The sequence below is a fragment of the Falco peregrinus genome, chromosome Z, assembly GCF_023634155.1.
Source record: "Falco peregrinus isolate bFalPer1 chromosome Z, bFalPer1.pri, whole genome shotgun sequence".
Taxonomy (NCBI): domain Eukaryota; kingdom Metazoa; phylum Chordata; class Aves; order Falconiformes; family Falconidae; genus Falco; species Falco peregrinus.
The window spans coordinates 61,445,469-61,462,201 of NC_073739.1; the positions used below are offsets into that span (position 1 = coordinate 61,445,469).

Sequence of the window (16,733 nt, forward strand, 5' to 3'; positions counted from 1 at the left end):
TTGGGAAAGAAACGGAGTCAAGTGATTCCTTACCTCATCCACATCAGCCCTTCTCATGACCTTCCTGTTCCAGGGTAACAAATAAACAACTTCATCTTTCAGGACAACCTTAACAGCAATGTACTTTGTACCGACCTCAGAAAGCAAAGGTGGGAATAAATTTTAAAGAAAAATGTTTGCTTGAGCATCCCTGGGTATGTCAGCTGTGGCACTGAGACACAGGGAAAGGAAGCGTCCTCTGACATATGCTCCTCCTATGCCTTTTATAAAACCTTATGAATTCAAGCACTAGCAGTTCTACAGTAGATCACACAAAAGTAAAGAAAGTACCATGAGACCAGAAAGGTCCAAATTTAGTTGCTAACTCCTCTACAGGAATTTTGCTCTACCTTGAGAGGACTATGTCACACTTCTGCACAAGCCACTCCCCATCACGGAGGGAATACTAATACTTCCTTTTCTGCAGTACTGACTGTCTGACGTATCTAAATTATACGCTTACACTAACCAGTACGTACAACAGCTGTCACCTTAGCTGTTACCCAGGTCTGAGCCAGTAGCTTTCAGAGCTCCAGCACAGCGCTGTCAAAGGAGATGCCCTCGTGTTGGTGGAGTGCCAGCCCAAGCACCACTGCTGCTGCCCCTCGTGACGCTGAAAACTGCCCCCTTGCTTCCTCCCCACTCCCCTCCTGGGACAGTCCTGTTCTCTCTCACCGTGAATAATCAGGGTAGGAACACAGTCGTGGCGACAGGGGCAAGGACAGGACTGGTAACAGGTTTCAGCCATCAGTTCAGCTGTGCAAGTCTCCAGAGGCAATTTTCCCATAAGCAGCTGCCCCAAGTGCCCCAGCCCAGCTATCCTGCACCACGCGGCAGAACAAATAAAGACTGACCACACCACTTCGCTCCCCACTGAAATGCAGGAATATTGCTAAGTTTACAAATGATACTACTGCCTTCCATAATGCAAAAGCTGAACAGCAAACTGAATTCCCACTGTCCCCTGTATTTTTCTGATGGGTGCATAAGCTCATGTGGGCACACAGCATCATACAAAGCTAGAAAACATTTAAAAGCTCTTTAAACAGGCTCACTTTCAGAGCAACAATAACAAATTGCTAGAAACTTTCCTGCTCGTTCTTTTGTAAGATTCATCCATTTCACCAAGGGTTTCATGACAGAGACCAATACAGTTATTAGAAAGTAGCTATTTCAAGCTTTCTGTCTTTATCCCATTCAGTGAAGCAGGAATGAGGGGAGGGGGGGGGCAGGCAAGGGGGAAAATATACAGGCAGAGAAAGGGGAAGAACAGGAAAACACTGACTAGGTTTTGATTTCTGTATTCAACAATTTGCTAAATAAATTTAAACAACTTAAATATAGTTTCAGGTAAAATTAAGTAATTTTTATTTTGACAAAATTATAAAAAAAATCTGATCATTCTTCCTTTGGCTTGTAATTGTTATTCATTCATATTATATATTCTGGTTACATTTAATGAAAATATAACTAACGACATTTTTTCGCAATTTCCAGATATAAAAACCTAATACTGAATACCAGAAAGTGGCTAAGAGCTCCAAGCTATTGGTGACACTAACTTCCCCCTCGGCTTCAATTTAGTGCCATAGGGTAAGGTTTAATCCATGACAGCCATACTTCTAGCTGCTGCTCCTAGAAACACATATGTAATCAGCTGACAACTTGACCACATATAAAATGCACTGTTTAACGTGGCACCCTCACAAGCTTTCCAAAAGAACAGACTACATTACCAAAAGGTGTAGTTAATAATCCTCAATTACCATCCTGCCAGCTCACAGTTTTAAACACTGTAAACTGAATGGGATTTTCCTAAAGAAAAAGGACTGTCACAACAAAAAAATTAAACCCATAAAAAAAAAGTATGAGCTTGGGCTCCTTTTACTTGCCAACCTCTTTTCTGAGGTTTCGGAATTAATCCTTTCAATCCCCTCACCAGGCTGAGAAGGTCAGTAACACTTGTGTCTGCACGGCACCTGACACTCATGCAATCCTCCCACTCCTCAGTCAAGGCCCTCTGGAAAGTTCACCACAGTCTTTATTTTTATTTTTATTTTTTTGCTTTTAGAAACTAAAAACTTCTGCCTGAGAATGAGGATAATCAGAAGTTAAAATGAGCTCACTGTATGAAGGGCTTTTTTTCCTATCTTGCCTGCAAGCATTAAATTCCTTTACATTTCTGTAAACATCCCAAAGCAGGAAAAGTCACAAACTAAACCAACATACCACACACAACTTAAGCAGAGAGGAAACATCAGCCTGCACCTGTCCTATATGGCTCATGAAGAACTAGAGCACTCAAAGGTAGCAAATGAACATTCTCCCCTGGTACCTACGTTCCATGTAGACAGCAGCAGAAACTGCTATCATTATTATGTGTTCAAGTCTTACAGACTATTTCCCCCCCCCCCCCCCCCCCAAGTCTGGTATCAGTGGCATCAGTAAAGAAAAAGGTAGAGCAAAAAATTTCTTATGTTGACAATCACCATCCCTACTTACCAAGCTCAAGTGCATGCTGTTGTACTTTTTTTTTTCTTTTGTATTTCCACTTCCTTTATCCTTGTTACTAGAAGCTACTCCAACTTCTCATACTTCACGTTTCCTTCTGGTCTCCTTCCAATACTTTTACCACACAATTCCCCATTACCATCACAAAAGACACCAATTCAGAGCGAAGAGAAACACACTCTAAATTTATGTTAGAAGCATGGGCATCTTCAGTCTCTTAGTAGCTGTGATCAGCTATTTACATTATCCTCACCTACCCTCTTTCCTTGCAAATTTGCTGCTTATATTAATTAGTACTAAAATAGTACATAGTGGGGGCAAGTCCCCGCCCCCACCCCCGCAGAAGTTGAATGTCTTCACATGACCCAAACAGCAGATACAAAATCGATGGGAAATGTGTGCCTAGCTGACTGAAACAAAAAAAACTCTCTGCCCCCCAACCTCTCTGAGAACCATCAATAAAATTGGACAGCTTCATGCTGTACCAACAGACCCTTGTTACCACAGGTACTTCTATTCACAGGATGGCACTGTTTAATTTGAAAACACCATCATCATCCAGCTGGCAAAAGGTTCCCTTTAAACTACTACTGTATACTACAGTAGGATGTGACAACTGCTATAAGCAGAACTTCAACAGAAACAACCGCCTAAGGAGCAGCTGCGCAAGTTAAAGGCCACGAGGGAGATGAGCCAGCATGTTAGAGCCAGGCAATTACCACAGGAAAATACTATCCATTCGCTCTGATAAGGCTCTCATCTTGCTAATACTTCTGAATATGAGCAGAAGTAGTCATGCTAAAGTAATTCCTCTCCTCCCACACACAGGAGTACTCTGAGCTAACGGAAGTGCTAATTACGATAGACCCTAAAAGCCAACACGTGTGTTCTTCCCTGTTAAGCCAGGTCAAGCTTCAGCAGTAACTAATAACTAAAACATTTGCTGTTCAATACACCAGCAGTCCTCTACAGCTATACCTACATACAGCACCAAGATCCACAATGGATCAAACTTCTAAAATCTCTGTTCCAGGAAAAAAGCAACCATTCTGGCAGAGCTTTAAATACATTTCAGAACAAAACAACCCAAGCAAAATCCTTAGGAACTCCGACATTTTTCAGCAAAATCTGTGGAGGAGGCTTTACATTGAACGGTATCAATAATTTCCGCTCTGTTTCTTCGAAAAGCATCTGAAAAGTCTGCTCTCAGTGTCTTCCATCATAGGATGGAAAGCTCAAACTCAGCATTGTGCTATGGCAAGGGGAAACAAAAGCCTTGAGGGTCCTGGTTCCAAAGACCTTAAAAACACTGAGGGCTGCGTCCATAGCACAGTTTGCATGGCAGGACATCCATGCATCTGGAGATGCAGTGCAGCACATTATGCAAATTAAGAAATTTGTGCACAGCTATTTGATTCCACAGAACTGACATTCCAAAAAAGAGCACTTCCACCCCTGCAAAGGAAAGGTATTTCTTCTGGATTTATAAAATAAAGACCCAATTAGAAAATGCTAGTTCTAACAAGTACTCCCTACCAACCAGATAAACCCCACAGAATATATAATTTTGCTGATAATTCATTAAACAAACATCACATACATTTTCAATGAGGAAAAAAAAAAAGTATGTTTACTTAAATCATACTGAAAAACACATAAATGAGGGATTCTCATCTCATGTCTTCCCTAACAAGTTTACATAAAAAAACCCTACAATATTTCTTCAGAAACACCCAGCAAGTCACAAAGATACTGCTCCATTTTTCAGTGCCACATGAAGCTTTAATAGAAGGACTCTTAAGTATCAGTTTTTCACTTTAAAGTATGCTGAAGCAGATCAACACATCCAAGCCCCTCTTTCCTCTGCCATGCTACATTAAAAAGGTGGCACCAAATAGGCACAAATGAATCTCATGTCATTTAATAAGGTGGTAGTTCTCCAAGAATCCTTCATCCTCACAGTATCAAGTGAGACCTTTGATCGAAAGTGGGTTTTTTAATCCACAAGACATCAATAACTCATTAGTAACTCAGGTTAAAAACTACTTTTTCCCTGTGGAGCAGAACCTCAGTAACGCACACCTATGAGATCCCTGGTTTGCAATTTAATTTTCTGCATTAAAAGAAAATAAAAAAGGCATAAAACCGCTTTCCTGTATCAGAAACATCCTTCAATTTTATTTATTATGATAATTTTACCATAATAGCAATTGTTACCTAGTATTTTTTAATCAATTAATGATTTTCTGATCTCATAAAAATAACTACCTTTCTGACAACTATCAAAAAAGTGATTCTTCCAAATGAACTTGGGAGTAGGAGGAAGAAGAGAGTGAGAAGGATGTTGTATGTGGCTGCTCAGGGCTCATCTAAAACATTACCGTATCACAAGTAAGTCTTAAAACCCTCCTAGCCCTGAAGAAGAAACAGTCCTACCAATAGAGTATACATGACTTCATGTTCTTCTAAACATATGTGCACCTTGGAAACTCAACTCACTAAGCACACTACTGCCTCTCAGGTATGCAAAAAATAACCATGTCTTTCATGAATCACCCTCATTTCTGAACTCACCTGAAACTTTTGACACAGCAGAATGCAGTATGAGGTATGATGACAGGAAGCAAACTATAGAATTTCAATAGCAGATATGTTCCTAAGCAAGCAGTCAGAGCAATGCAGAATTAATGCATCAGCATCTTGAATCTCTTTACTAAGCCTCAAAATATGAATTACCTTCTACTTTTTTCCCATAAAATACTTAGCTTCAGAACAACAGCTGGTCAAGCAACACATATTTAATTTTCTTCAGTTTTCCCTCTGAAACATGTTTTCATTTTCAGGTTTTGGATGCAGAAGAAAACATCAACAATGGAAGTTTACTGGCTTACCTCCAAAAATGAAAAGCGAACAGAGGACTGCATGGGCTGCAGGGGCTTGTTGGGGTTGGGCTCAGGCTCCTTGGGGTGAGACTGCAAGTTAAAATAATGTCATCTCTAGTGAACAGAAGGTTTAGCAAGTCGCATGTGCGTAGGAGCTATGAAAGGAGTTTCGGTTAGAACCAAAACATTACCATCGTCCTGAATGAAGTGACTGACAGTAGCCACACAGTTTTTGACTTCAGATGAAATTGATTTAAATAAAAACAAGTATGAAATCTGGTGCTGGTGCATATGATTGACTATGTTAGACTCCCTCTGGGAACCACTTGTGTACAAAGTCCCCAGAGGAGGGAAATAATGGTAACTTGTTTCAAACTGTTAAGCATTCTGTATGAAACAGGATATGTAACTGGGACATTTTTTTCTTTTAGAAAAAAATCTCAGGGTTTTTAAAAAGTTTTTGATAGGAAAGCCTGATTTATTAAAAACAAAAGGAATACTAAAATTGATGATGAACTTTCATCAGCAATAAGAAAATCGTAATAAAGATCTCCAATTTCAGAGCCTAAAATTTGTGCGCTTAGTAAAAATTAAAAGCGCTCTAGCTAGGTAGCATCAATTTCCATTGACTTCACTATGAGATGCTCCCTCACAAATACCAAGTCTTTTATCCAGGTAATCAAGTATGGATATAAACAGCCTCTCCAAAGTAAACCCACACTTGAGCATCTGGCTTCAAAGGTGCCCTCAAGAAGTTGCCTCAAGCGCACCTACATTCAAAAGGTCTTTCAATAGAACAGTAGGCCATGACAGGTTTCACTGATGTTCTTTTAAAATATACTCATGCGGTCACATGCACTTGTGCCCATAATACTTGCAAGAAAGCTTTTTTTTTGAAAAAAAACAAACAACCCACGACCATGTTTACTAGCATGCCTCTTGTTGCAATTAGCTGAAGTTACCTGTCAAAGAAACAGAGCTCTGCCTTCAGAGCAGACTGAGTGAAGGCAGAAGCTTACAGGGAACTTTTTCCAGATCACCTTCACAAAGATTTGCTCTGATGCATACCAGACCATTGCAGCCAGCCAACACTAGCACTCTGTCCTGATCGCAGTGGAGACACAGATGGACAATATGCTTAGCACAGCTAGCTCCAACTCTAACCCCTTGTCTTCAGCTGCATGACATGCCAGATTTTAGAACAATCCCATCAAGGTGTTCAGTTTTTTCTGAACATTTCAGCATGAATAGCACTACTGCTTCTAAAACAGATTAGGGATGACATTTTTTGACATTGTACATTCTTTGCTTCTTGAGATGCTTTGGAGAGGACACGAAGTTTGGCAGAGACCTGCACTGAGTCAAAGGCGGGCCTGCTGTTAGCTTTCTGACAAGGCTGCTGTGTTAGGGCAAGTTCAGCAGCTCTGCCTGCCGGCTGTGCCTGCATAATCCCTGAACTAGGTGCACAGGGGCGCACACTGCCAACACAGCCCAGCAGCTGGATATAAACTAGTTTGATTTCAGCTGCAGACTAGCTGCGCTAGCACAACAGTATGTCTGAGCTAAGAAGCTCCACTAAGAGCCGACTGCTCAGTACATCACTGTGAAAACGGCTAAGCAGAACCCAGGCTCACATCAGTCAACCTGTGCAGGCCTGCAGACAAGGGTGTGGATTAACAGACTCAGATTTCTGTTGTTTCACTGGGGCACTCTGTTTGCACTGCACTGGCCTGCCACAACACGCACTGGAAAGGCCTTTGTTTGCATATAAACAGCACAGGCTTGTAAAAAGGCTTTTTTGTACTTCTAAAGTGTATCTGCGTTGTCTCTTAATCTCCACTGCAGGTCTGCTGCAGCAGAGCTGGCGGTTTGTCCCTGTTCATTCGCTTGTGCATCCCCCTTTCGTTTGTCTGTCAGTGCGGCGCTCACTGACTATGGGCCAGGAAAGGCTCCTGTGCTGTACCACCAGTGCTCACACTGCTGTTCCCGGGAGCAGGGGCACAGCAAGGGATGAGACAAAGGCAGGAGATGCAGACAGCCACCACTCACCAATCCCCAGCAGGATCAGAGGCAGGGAGGGGAGAATCCAGGTGGACGGAGAACTGGCACCAGCTGGCCAAAAGGCACTGGGCTGTGGCAGGGGGAGAGCGCGGGGACAGCTAGGGGCAAGGAATGTCATAAAACCAGAACAGTGAAAAGGAGAGGAGAAAAAAAAACAGGTCTGGCACTGAATTAGAAGAAGATACTAACTTCAGACCCCAGAATGAGATTCTTAAGTCACCCTGCTGTCAACAAATCCCAGTGACATCCAGCGGCAAAGCACATCTCGCTCCCTCTAGCGGATGGCAGACACACAGCAGGCGGCAGTCCTACGCCTGCTGGAAGTACTTGGATTCGTCCTCATTTTCATTACTGTATCACATCAGCCTCAGTTGGGGGGTCGACTCTCAGGACATTCAGTATCAGTTGCGCTCGTACTACGGATCTAAAAATTCCCACTGACTGACGACACTGGAGTGTCAATTCAGTTCCTCTACAGGACTTGATGTTCAGCTTTGCTTTTTTAAGACCTACAGATTACATGCAAAAACCTATTAAATTATCACAGTGCATATGCACAAGGCTGACAGGCAGCCTTAATTCTTACATTTACTAAATTTGGAATGCTTCATTTTGGAACCTTAATATTCTTTGAAAGAGCTTTCTGCAAGTAATGAATATAAATGTAGACATGAATATAAAGTAGATAGACTGTACTACTTCTTTCAAAAAGACAACGCAATTCTAGTCCCAATATTTAAACTTTACTGAAATAAAATTCATGAGAATCAGTGTGCAAAGAATATTTCTAGGAATAAGTTGGATTTTCCCCCCTCAGACATGTTCTTTTATAGATGACTGAAAATAAGAATTTGGGAGACATGACTTAAATATGCATTGACTCAACCCTGACGAATCATGAGAGAACAACTCTGTGGGAATCATTTAAGTGCCTGCAACCAAAATATGATACTTTCTTTACAAGTTTAGAAAGTAGCAAGTGTGATGACAAAAGAAAGTCTAATATATGAAAAAAAATAAATATATCCAGAAAATGTTTTAGCAAAAACAATGATCAATGCTGAATTTAAAATACAATTAATTTTATCTATATTAAATACTGTCAAAATAGGGCCAAGCAAGTGTCATTATTTCAGGTTACCATGAAAGAGGAGGAAGCAGTAAACAATTACCTCATATTACAAAACCATGCACCTATGTTGAAAAAACAGTAATATGAATCATTTTTCATCCTTTGCAGTTAGTGATCTTATTCTCATATGATGATTACATAATTTGGTGAAGACTGATTTAAAAATATTTAAATTGCCACATCTCAAAAGGAGTTGGACACCATTTTTATGAGGTTCCTGGTAAGACCCCTCCTCCAAAACTCCTGAGAAATTAATAATGCTACTTTTGTTCAGAAATATATCTAGAGCTTAGACCGCTCACAGCTAACACATTGCTCTCAGCATAACATGCCAGACTGAAATGCAGAATTTCTCTCTGACATTTCAGAAACGTAGTTCTGGGGAACCCAATATAACATCTATACTTGTTCCCTGGAATAAAGTGCTCTGTCACCTTCATGTGATTACTACAATAAATTATTTGCTACACTGCAGACCTACCTATAGTCCTCTCTTTAATACATGGCACGTGTCAGAGATAATACCTTTCATAGCTAAATAACTTTACTGCAGCCATCTGCAGCATTCAGGTGTGTTTTTTTTTCTCCAGCAAGAATGGGAAGTCCCAGGGAATACTAAAGGATCTGACGTAACCGTATCTATTTACCCAGATAAAATTAGCAAGTTCTCATGGTGACTATAACATGCATACATACATGCCTGACATGTCAATGCAGACTGTAGGCATGTACGTACAGATATAATTATTTGGCTTTGACTAACAAATCTCGGGTAAACATATGCTGGCATTTATGAATAAAAGACTGTACTTACTATCACTATACATTAAAATTACGTATTTTCATTACTCCCTAAATAGCTGAAAGCACACAAATGAGTTAATCAGTTTTAAGTGCGTACCAAGTAAACATACTGCTAAATTAGGTAAACATACTTACTGCAGAGACTATCAGGAATCCTCCAGAATGTCAATGCAGTTCATTAGTGTAGTTACGTATGTAAAATACGTCGCATTCCTGATGGATTTTCAGGAACAGCATTTCTGTAACGCTTTAATCTCTTGCAGTACACTCTATTATTCAGCAGAGATAAGAGGCCCTTCTAAAAGGCAGCACTGGGATAAACAAACAGTAACAGAGGGCTGGGAGAGCAGGGGAGAAAGACAAGACACCATGGCCTACTGACAGATTCCTCCCCTACGAGCTGACTGGATGCTCCATGCACTGAGATTCGGTAACTTTAAATATGCAGAAATGCTTTCTTTCTGAATGCACTGCAATATCCCGGCTCCGGGCTCACACATTTGCTGAAATCAACCGCAATGCATTTAAAACGTGTTCCTTTAACCTGGAGCTGCAGTGCTCCCAGACTGTCAGCACAAACGTATGTTAAACAGCTCCTGGTTGCACGAGAGCCAGCATCATGCAGAAACCATTAAAATATTAAAGACAGACAATACTTACTCCAAGGTCAGCCCTGGAATTTGTAGCCGTTCCCGCTGGGCTTTCATTGCTGTTATGTGTTACCACACTCTATTGTAACCATGACACACATTCACTGGCAGCATTCTGGCGATGACAAGAGAGCCAAAATGAACCACTATAAAGGAATGGACTAACGATCTCTTGGGGGTGGGGGGAGGACCGCAAGTTTGGGTCCTTCCACCCCTAGCTGTCACAAAGAGCTGCCGGCTGCCTCCCTCAGGTTAGCGGCAGCGCACACGGCACCGATGATTTTATGAAGCGAACGGCACCTCCAGTTCTGCATGCCAAGTAACTCACCGCCGGAATCCTGCAGCACCAGCCACCGCGTCAACACACACACGCGCACACACTGCACCTTGGGGGAAGGAGAGGTCCCCCTCGCTACGCCAGCCCACAGCACAAAAAAATGCCTCTTCACTTAAAACAGTTTCTCTCATCAAATGTCAAACATTCGCCACCCCCTCTGATCCTGCTGAATAGGATTTAGCCATCTTGTTTAAGTCACATTATCCCTTTCCTTGGTAAACAGACAGGCAGTTTCTGCAGTAATAGAACAGCAAAGCGCTGAATGAAGAAAAAGGCTCTTCCCTGTTAATTGCCAAAGCATCTGAAGAACAAACATACTCTTGTAACACTGAGGTTAATACAAAAGGAAACGCTATCATTCTGGTTCTCTCATGGCTGCACTTGAATTTTCGAAGGGAAATAATCTAGAAATGTTAAGAGTGAAAGCCAGACCTAGAAATTGCAGAAAAGTGTATCAATTTCAGGTTTAATGGTAACTTCACTTAAGACTAAACCAGTATACAACAGTTTACAAAGACAGTTTTAGATAGAAGCCACTGTGTAGGATTCTGGTTTTAACATAATTCGATCTTTTTTTTTTTTTTTTTTTTTTAAATGTACTCTCCATTAGTCTGAGGTTATTCTTCTTCTAATAAAAAATACTGTGAATTGTTCTGTGAGGACTAGTGTCCTTTTTAATGCTCTATAAAACACCATGAAAAGCGAAGGCACTGTGCAAGTACTTACTTCTAGTAAATTAAGAGCTGGAATATTTTAGTTTACCTGCATAGCTCTCCTGTGCAATTTGCAATCTGTACGTCTTCCACAATGTCAATCACTTGATTTTATTTTTTGCCAGAGCTCTGGCCCTGCTCTGGACATGAACAACTTCCACAGACTAGTCAAAGCAAAGAATGAAATGAAGCTGCTGATTTTGGGGTCCCTGGCTCATTTTTGGAAGAAATTATTGAATTCATGGGTACAGAGCTGTGGGTTTCAGAGACACAGAGAAATCTGCTAGTTACGGAAACTGCTGAACTGGATTTGGTAAACTAGATTGCTCTTTCAACCACACAGTAGAAAACAACCATTAAATTATATAAATGTAATTATTTTAAATTACTAATAAATATCTCTTTTCCTCCTTCTACATATTTCTACCGGCAAGTATTTTAAATCTGTATTAGCCTTCATTTACAGATATTGAAAACAAAATTGAAGGATACACAGAACTATGCATTTCAATTTCTATAACGTAACAGACATCTGGGTTCTGATTACTAAGCTGAGGCCCCAGCAAGCATTACTAAGCCAAGCATCCTAAGGAAGTTCTACCCACCTCCCAGAAGAAAAATAAAAGATCTATGGGGTTAAATTCATGGTCACAAATGGCGATGGGTGATTTCCCAGACTCGCAAAGGCACACAGACTGGTTAGCTGCACAATCCTAGTACTTTCAAAACACATTCTTCAAATCTTACTCAGAACACAGCAAGACATCATTTTTTTAAAAAACATTCTCCAACATGAAAAAATAGGACAAGAATCAACTATCTGAACAGCATCAACACTGAAACTATCAGGTGAAGCCATTCATGCCTACAGGTTCTTCCATGACCTGACTGTGGAGACAGCCATTTAGGAACAGAAATTTAACAAGTCAGAATCAGACTGTGAGCTATGACTACCGAGATTCCTGGCCCTCCCCTAGCTGCCAAGAACAGGCAGTCCCTATTGCCTTTACTCAGCACCTCTCAAACCAAGCACTGTTCCCTTAAAAACTCCTCTGGTAAAATCTCTGTTGTACATAATAAGATTTCTTCAGTCTCTGAAATGTCCTGTTTCTGACAGAGACAGAAAATTTCAATAGGTAAACTGTGACTGTTTACACACCACACACACACATTTATGTAAGCCTTATATAATGTTCAAAGGACTTAACTTCGTGCATACTAACATTTATTGCAAGGTACTTCCCCCTGTTACTTTTGTGCATATTTGCACAAACAAGTAACACCAGAGTACTTAATTGCTGTTGTATAAAGCTGTTAAATTTTCACTGAAGGCACAGGGAGCAGAAGACAGTGTAAAACCCTAGGAAGACAGGCAGCTCCACTGAATCAGGAAGTACCACGATTATTTCTGTACACAAACCACCAAAAGGACTAGCTTGGAAGGAGAAGGTATGCTTCCTTCAAAAGCACAATACAAAAATTGCACACATTACTCCCAATGGCCAATTTTAATACTGAGCTGGACGGAAAAGACAAATTCACAATCAAGGTGGGTTTTTTTCCACATGCAGAAGAATAGTCTGTCACTAAACACCGCTTTACTGTGAAACAATTAGGCAGCAGGCACATTTTACCTGCAGGAAGACAAGACTGCCAGCTTGTCTTCTCTAAGGAAGAATGAGCTGTCCTGGCAACTGGGCAGAGCAGCTTAAATATGAGCAACTGCACGCACAGTCTACTTTGAGACCATGATAATTCAACCTCTTTCCAGAGCTCATTTATGCAGGCAATTCACATTACATTAATAGTAATATTCTATGATAAGACTGAGCTACAGGTTTAGTTTGAGAATTATTCTGTTATGCATTTTGCCTGATCCACACAAAAGTTTGGAAAAATCATGATTTACTGAAAATGAGAGATGAATACGTAAGCAGGAGATCAAATTCTGCCCACCGTTACAGTCTTAGGGTTTTTGCAGCAGGAGTAAATGATAACTGCTTCACATATCCAGGGGCAAAAAAGAGCAGCAATTTAACTAGATGAAGCCTTGCAAGTGAAAGCTGACCTCAGTTTTATCAGAACAATTGTTTGCTCTTCCTCTCAGGTATCATCACACCAACACATAGCTGAGGAAGCAAGTGCAAGTTAAAAAGGAGGCTCATTGTACCACAAAAGTAAATCTCATTCATTCACATAAAGCAACTGTAGTTTATTCCTAGGATAAATAATATTCATTATACTTGCAAAGATTACAGTAAGGTCATTGTCTCAAAGGTAGTGATTTAAGCATTTTCTTCATCTTTGTCATAAAATAGGCATCATGAGAGCTACTTTGTTGATAAAAGCAATTCCATCATTTTAACACAGCATTATTACTATAAAAGATTAAATTACCACAAATACTGCCTATCTGTGGTAATTAAAAAGTTTAATTTACCACGTATGAGATTTCAAGTTGAAATCTGCAGCACCTGCAAGTTAAAATGCTTGGATATTCACCTTAGGGCTTCTATTGTATTGTGACTACTGGAAGGAATTCTGCTCTTTTCTGTTAGAATGTACATTTGTTTCAGCAGAAGGATACTACTATTACTAGCAATATGACAGAGACCAGAAACATTCTCTCTTGGTACTAAATAGAAGTCTTTGGTACCTAAAACAAAACAAAACAAAAAAAAACCTGTCGCGATGGAGGGAAGACACAGTCACTTAATATGAGTGATCAGCAGACTTCGTTTATTGTGCCTTACAGTCACCTTTTATGCCTTCTTATAATTAGCTCATACATATTACAAAAGTTAAGCTCATTATTGGTTAGTTGCCTAAATACCAAGCCCGCCCCTAGTTTCTCTTCTGTAGTTATCTGTTCCCACCTGCAACATTCTTTTCCCACCAAAATCTTCCTGTTATTGTGTAACAAGGACAGCCAAAGACAGTGTATTTTGCTTTACTTCAGATAAGCTGAGAGCGATGTGCATTTTTGTCCAGCCAGCTGGACTATGTCTATGTGAACTTTTTCAGCTAGCCAGTTATCCACAAAACCCCAAACCACAAACAAAAAAACCCACAGCAGCTATTTCAGATTTATACAGCACATTCTTCTAACACTATGAGGTACGTAAGTATCAGACAAAGCAAAGAATAAGTAATGCTATACACAGCTGAGGAAGATGACAAAACAAGGAAAATGTTATTCCATGAGAAAAAACTAGTTAATCAAACAGAACCAAATTCCTGAAGAACTCCCATGAACATCATCTGTTTTTTCCCCACCACCACCCTCTAAACATGCCAATCCCCACAGCAGCACCAAATATCCTCTGTTGTCACTTATGCCCCCTTCACCACCACACACACTCATTTGCAATTTAGTGTTCTTTTTATCTAGATTAACCTCAACATACGAACAAGTTTTGCCTATATTGACATGACTTTTACAGAGAAAATTTCTCATGTGGAAAGAATCTCAAAGAGTCACAAACAGCATTGAAGACTTTAATAATTGTATTCCTTTGCAAATGTAAACCCTCGTCTCCCCTTAGATAGTTCTAGAGATGAAAGCCAAATTTAAAAAGTGAAATATAAGACTATATGGCTCAAGTTAGTAATTTAAATCTTTACTGAAGTTATTGCTGGTTTAGTAATCTCAGATATCTGGTTAAAACCAAGCAAAACCAGCAAAGCACAACGGAATATTTCATTTCCTTGGAACACAAATCTGAAAGACCCTTCTTCCATACCACAGGTAAGCAGTTTAATATTCTATGCTTTCAAGACCCTCCTCTTCCACAGCTGTCAACTATGCTTGTTTTTTCCCTTAAATGATGGTTACACACAGCAATACCATTAACACTACAGGTGCCTCTGGCTTTCATTAGTCTTTAACATTTAACAGCAGTTACACTGAGGCAACAACCACATCAGTGCATCCTTTGGCTCTGCATGCACTCTTGTCTAATATTTTCCAAAGGTACTCGAGTTAGCAATCAAGTCCCAAAGAACAATGACAATGGACACCTTCTTTCTGTGACAGTCCTTAAGCCAAAGATGACCTAATCTGAATTTCTGTCACCTAACTGCTTAGCATACCAGTTCAGATGTTTATGTATTTCCAGCAAACACAGTCTGTTTAGCAATGCTTACATAGACATACAGCATTCATTTCTACCCTTTCAAACAGGAATTGTATTGAAATTGTAACATTAAAAAAAAAAAAGTGCCTTGCTTTAAAGATAGTCATTATAATCCACTGAATACAAGACTAAAGAATATTAAAACTGTAATACCAGCATAAAGTACTTTATGATTTTTCCCTGATTTTCTGCTGGTTAACCTGCAAGTTAAGATAGGGTAGGTGTTGTCCTTATGGGGATGTTACGAGATTTAGATGTATGCCATGCTTTGGAGATAACATAAGCAGTGAAAAGGCCTGAATTCAGTAATACTTTTTTTAACAGATTTCAGATTTTAGCATGGGCTAAACAATTTCAGAATGAAAATGTATTTAGTATATTTTATCTTGACTTATTTTTCCAATTATTAGATTGGAATACTCTTACATCACGGTTTTGAAAATGGAAATCACGGTGCCTTTATTATCCTGGCACTCACAGTTACTACTTGTCTCTAGTCCCTTCTTCCTCATGAGGAGAAAAACAAGTACACCTTAGAGACAGAACTGACTGCAGTCTGTAATTCCACGGGCGATTAAGAGGCCTAAAAACACCTTCAAAAAGTCACAATGACAGAAACAAATGCTTTTGTCCACATTTGCTATGTAAGCCAAGTTGCTGTTTTCTTATGCTTAAAAAGAAAAGCTGAAACTTCTGTTTGCCAGTTTTCAAGAGCGTGCTGAATTCCACCCCTGTGACAATCTATCCAGTGTGCATCCTCCCAGAGGATCTATCAGACAAGCACTTGTGATTAGTAGTTCTGCAATCATCGTCCCAATGAAGTAACCTTTAAGTGAAACACACTTGTGTCACGATTACCACCAGCACTCGTCTGTGTAACTCAGTTGCACACAGTAAATGACTAGACATTCAAGTCCTGCACCACAGTTACAGATTTGTTACAGAGTTGTTACTTAGGGACAATTTTTTTCCTCTGTTTACTGTTGTACTGTACAACCTGTAAAGGGTAAGGTAACATTAACAATGTAGGTGTACATATACACATGCATACAGATGCATACATATAACATGCATCTATGTGTGTGTGTGTGTGTATATATATATACACACATTTAGCAGCACTGTCTCCAGCATGTGATAACTTTGCATCGTCTCATGTCAGTGGGAAAATTTAAGATCTCAGGATTTGCTGTTAAGTCAGATCGATCAACACAGAAGCTCTCTCTCAATGGATCAGCCTCTAGTACTCCTCCTTGTTCAACTTTCTGCTGCCTTCTTCTGCTATAATCAAAACCTAACTTTGTGAAAATCTCTCAGATGAGCAGGTAAGTAATTTTACCATCAGACTGAATATTCACACCTGAGACACTGCAGAATTATCCAACAGGTGGAAAGTAAAGTTATAAACCTGAGAACATTCAAGATCCTAACAGCTTCTTCATTGGTAACAGTGCAGTTTCTAAAGATG

The 16,733-nt window shown here is 40.0% G+C and overlaps 1 protein-coding gene across 4 annotated transcripts in view; it reads right to left on the reverse strand.

Moving 5' to 3' along the window:
• The window catches only part of MAST4 (microtubule associated serine/threonine kinase family member 4), a 274,327-nt gene that overhangs the window by 120,640 nt on the left and 136,954 nt on the right, over positions 1–16,733 (reverse strand). Inside the window, exon 1 of one of the 4 annotated variants that reach the window (XM_027791261.2) lies at positions 10,090–10,178. The exons of the other annotated variants lie outside the window; for them this stretch is intronic. Within the exon in view, the coding sequence (XP_027647062.1) occupies positions 10,090–10,136 (47 nt within the window). The 5' untranslated portion in view covers positions 10,137–10,178. Of the gene's footprint in view, positions 1–10,089; positions 10,179–16,733 lie in introns of those variants that run through there. 4 annotated transcript variants of the gene reach the window in all.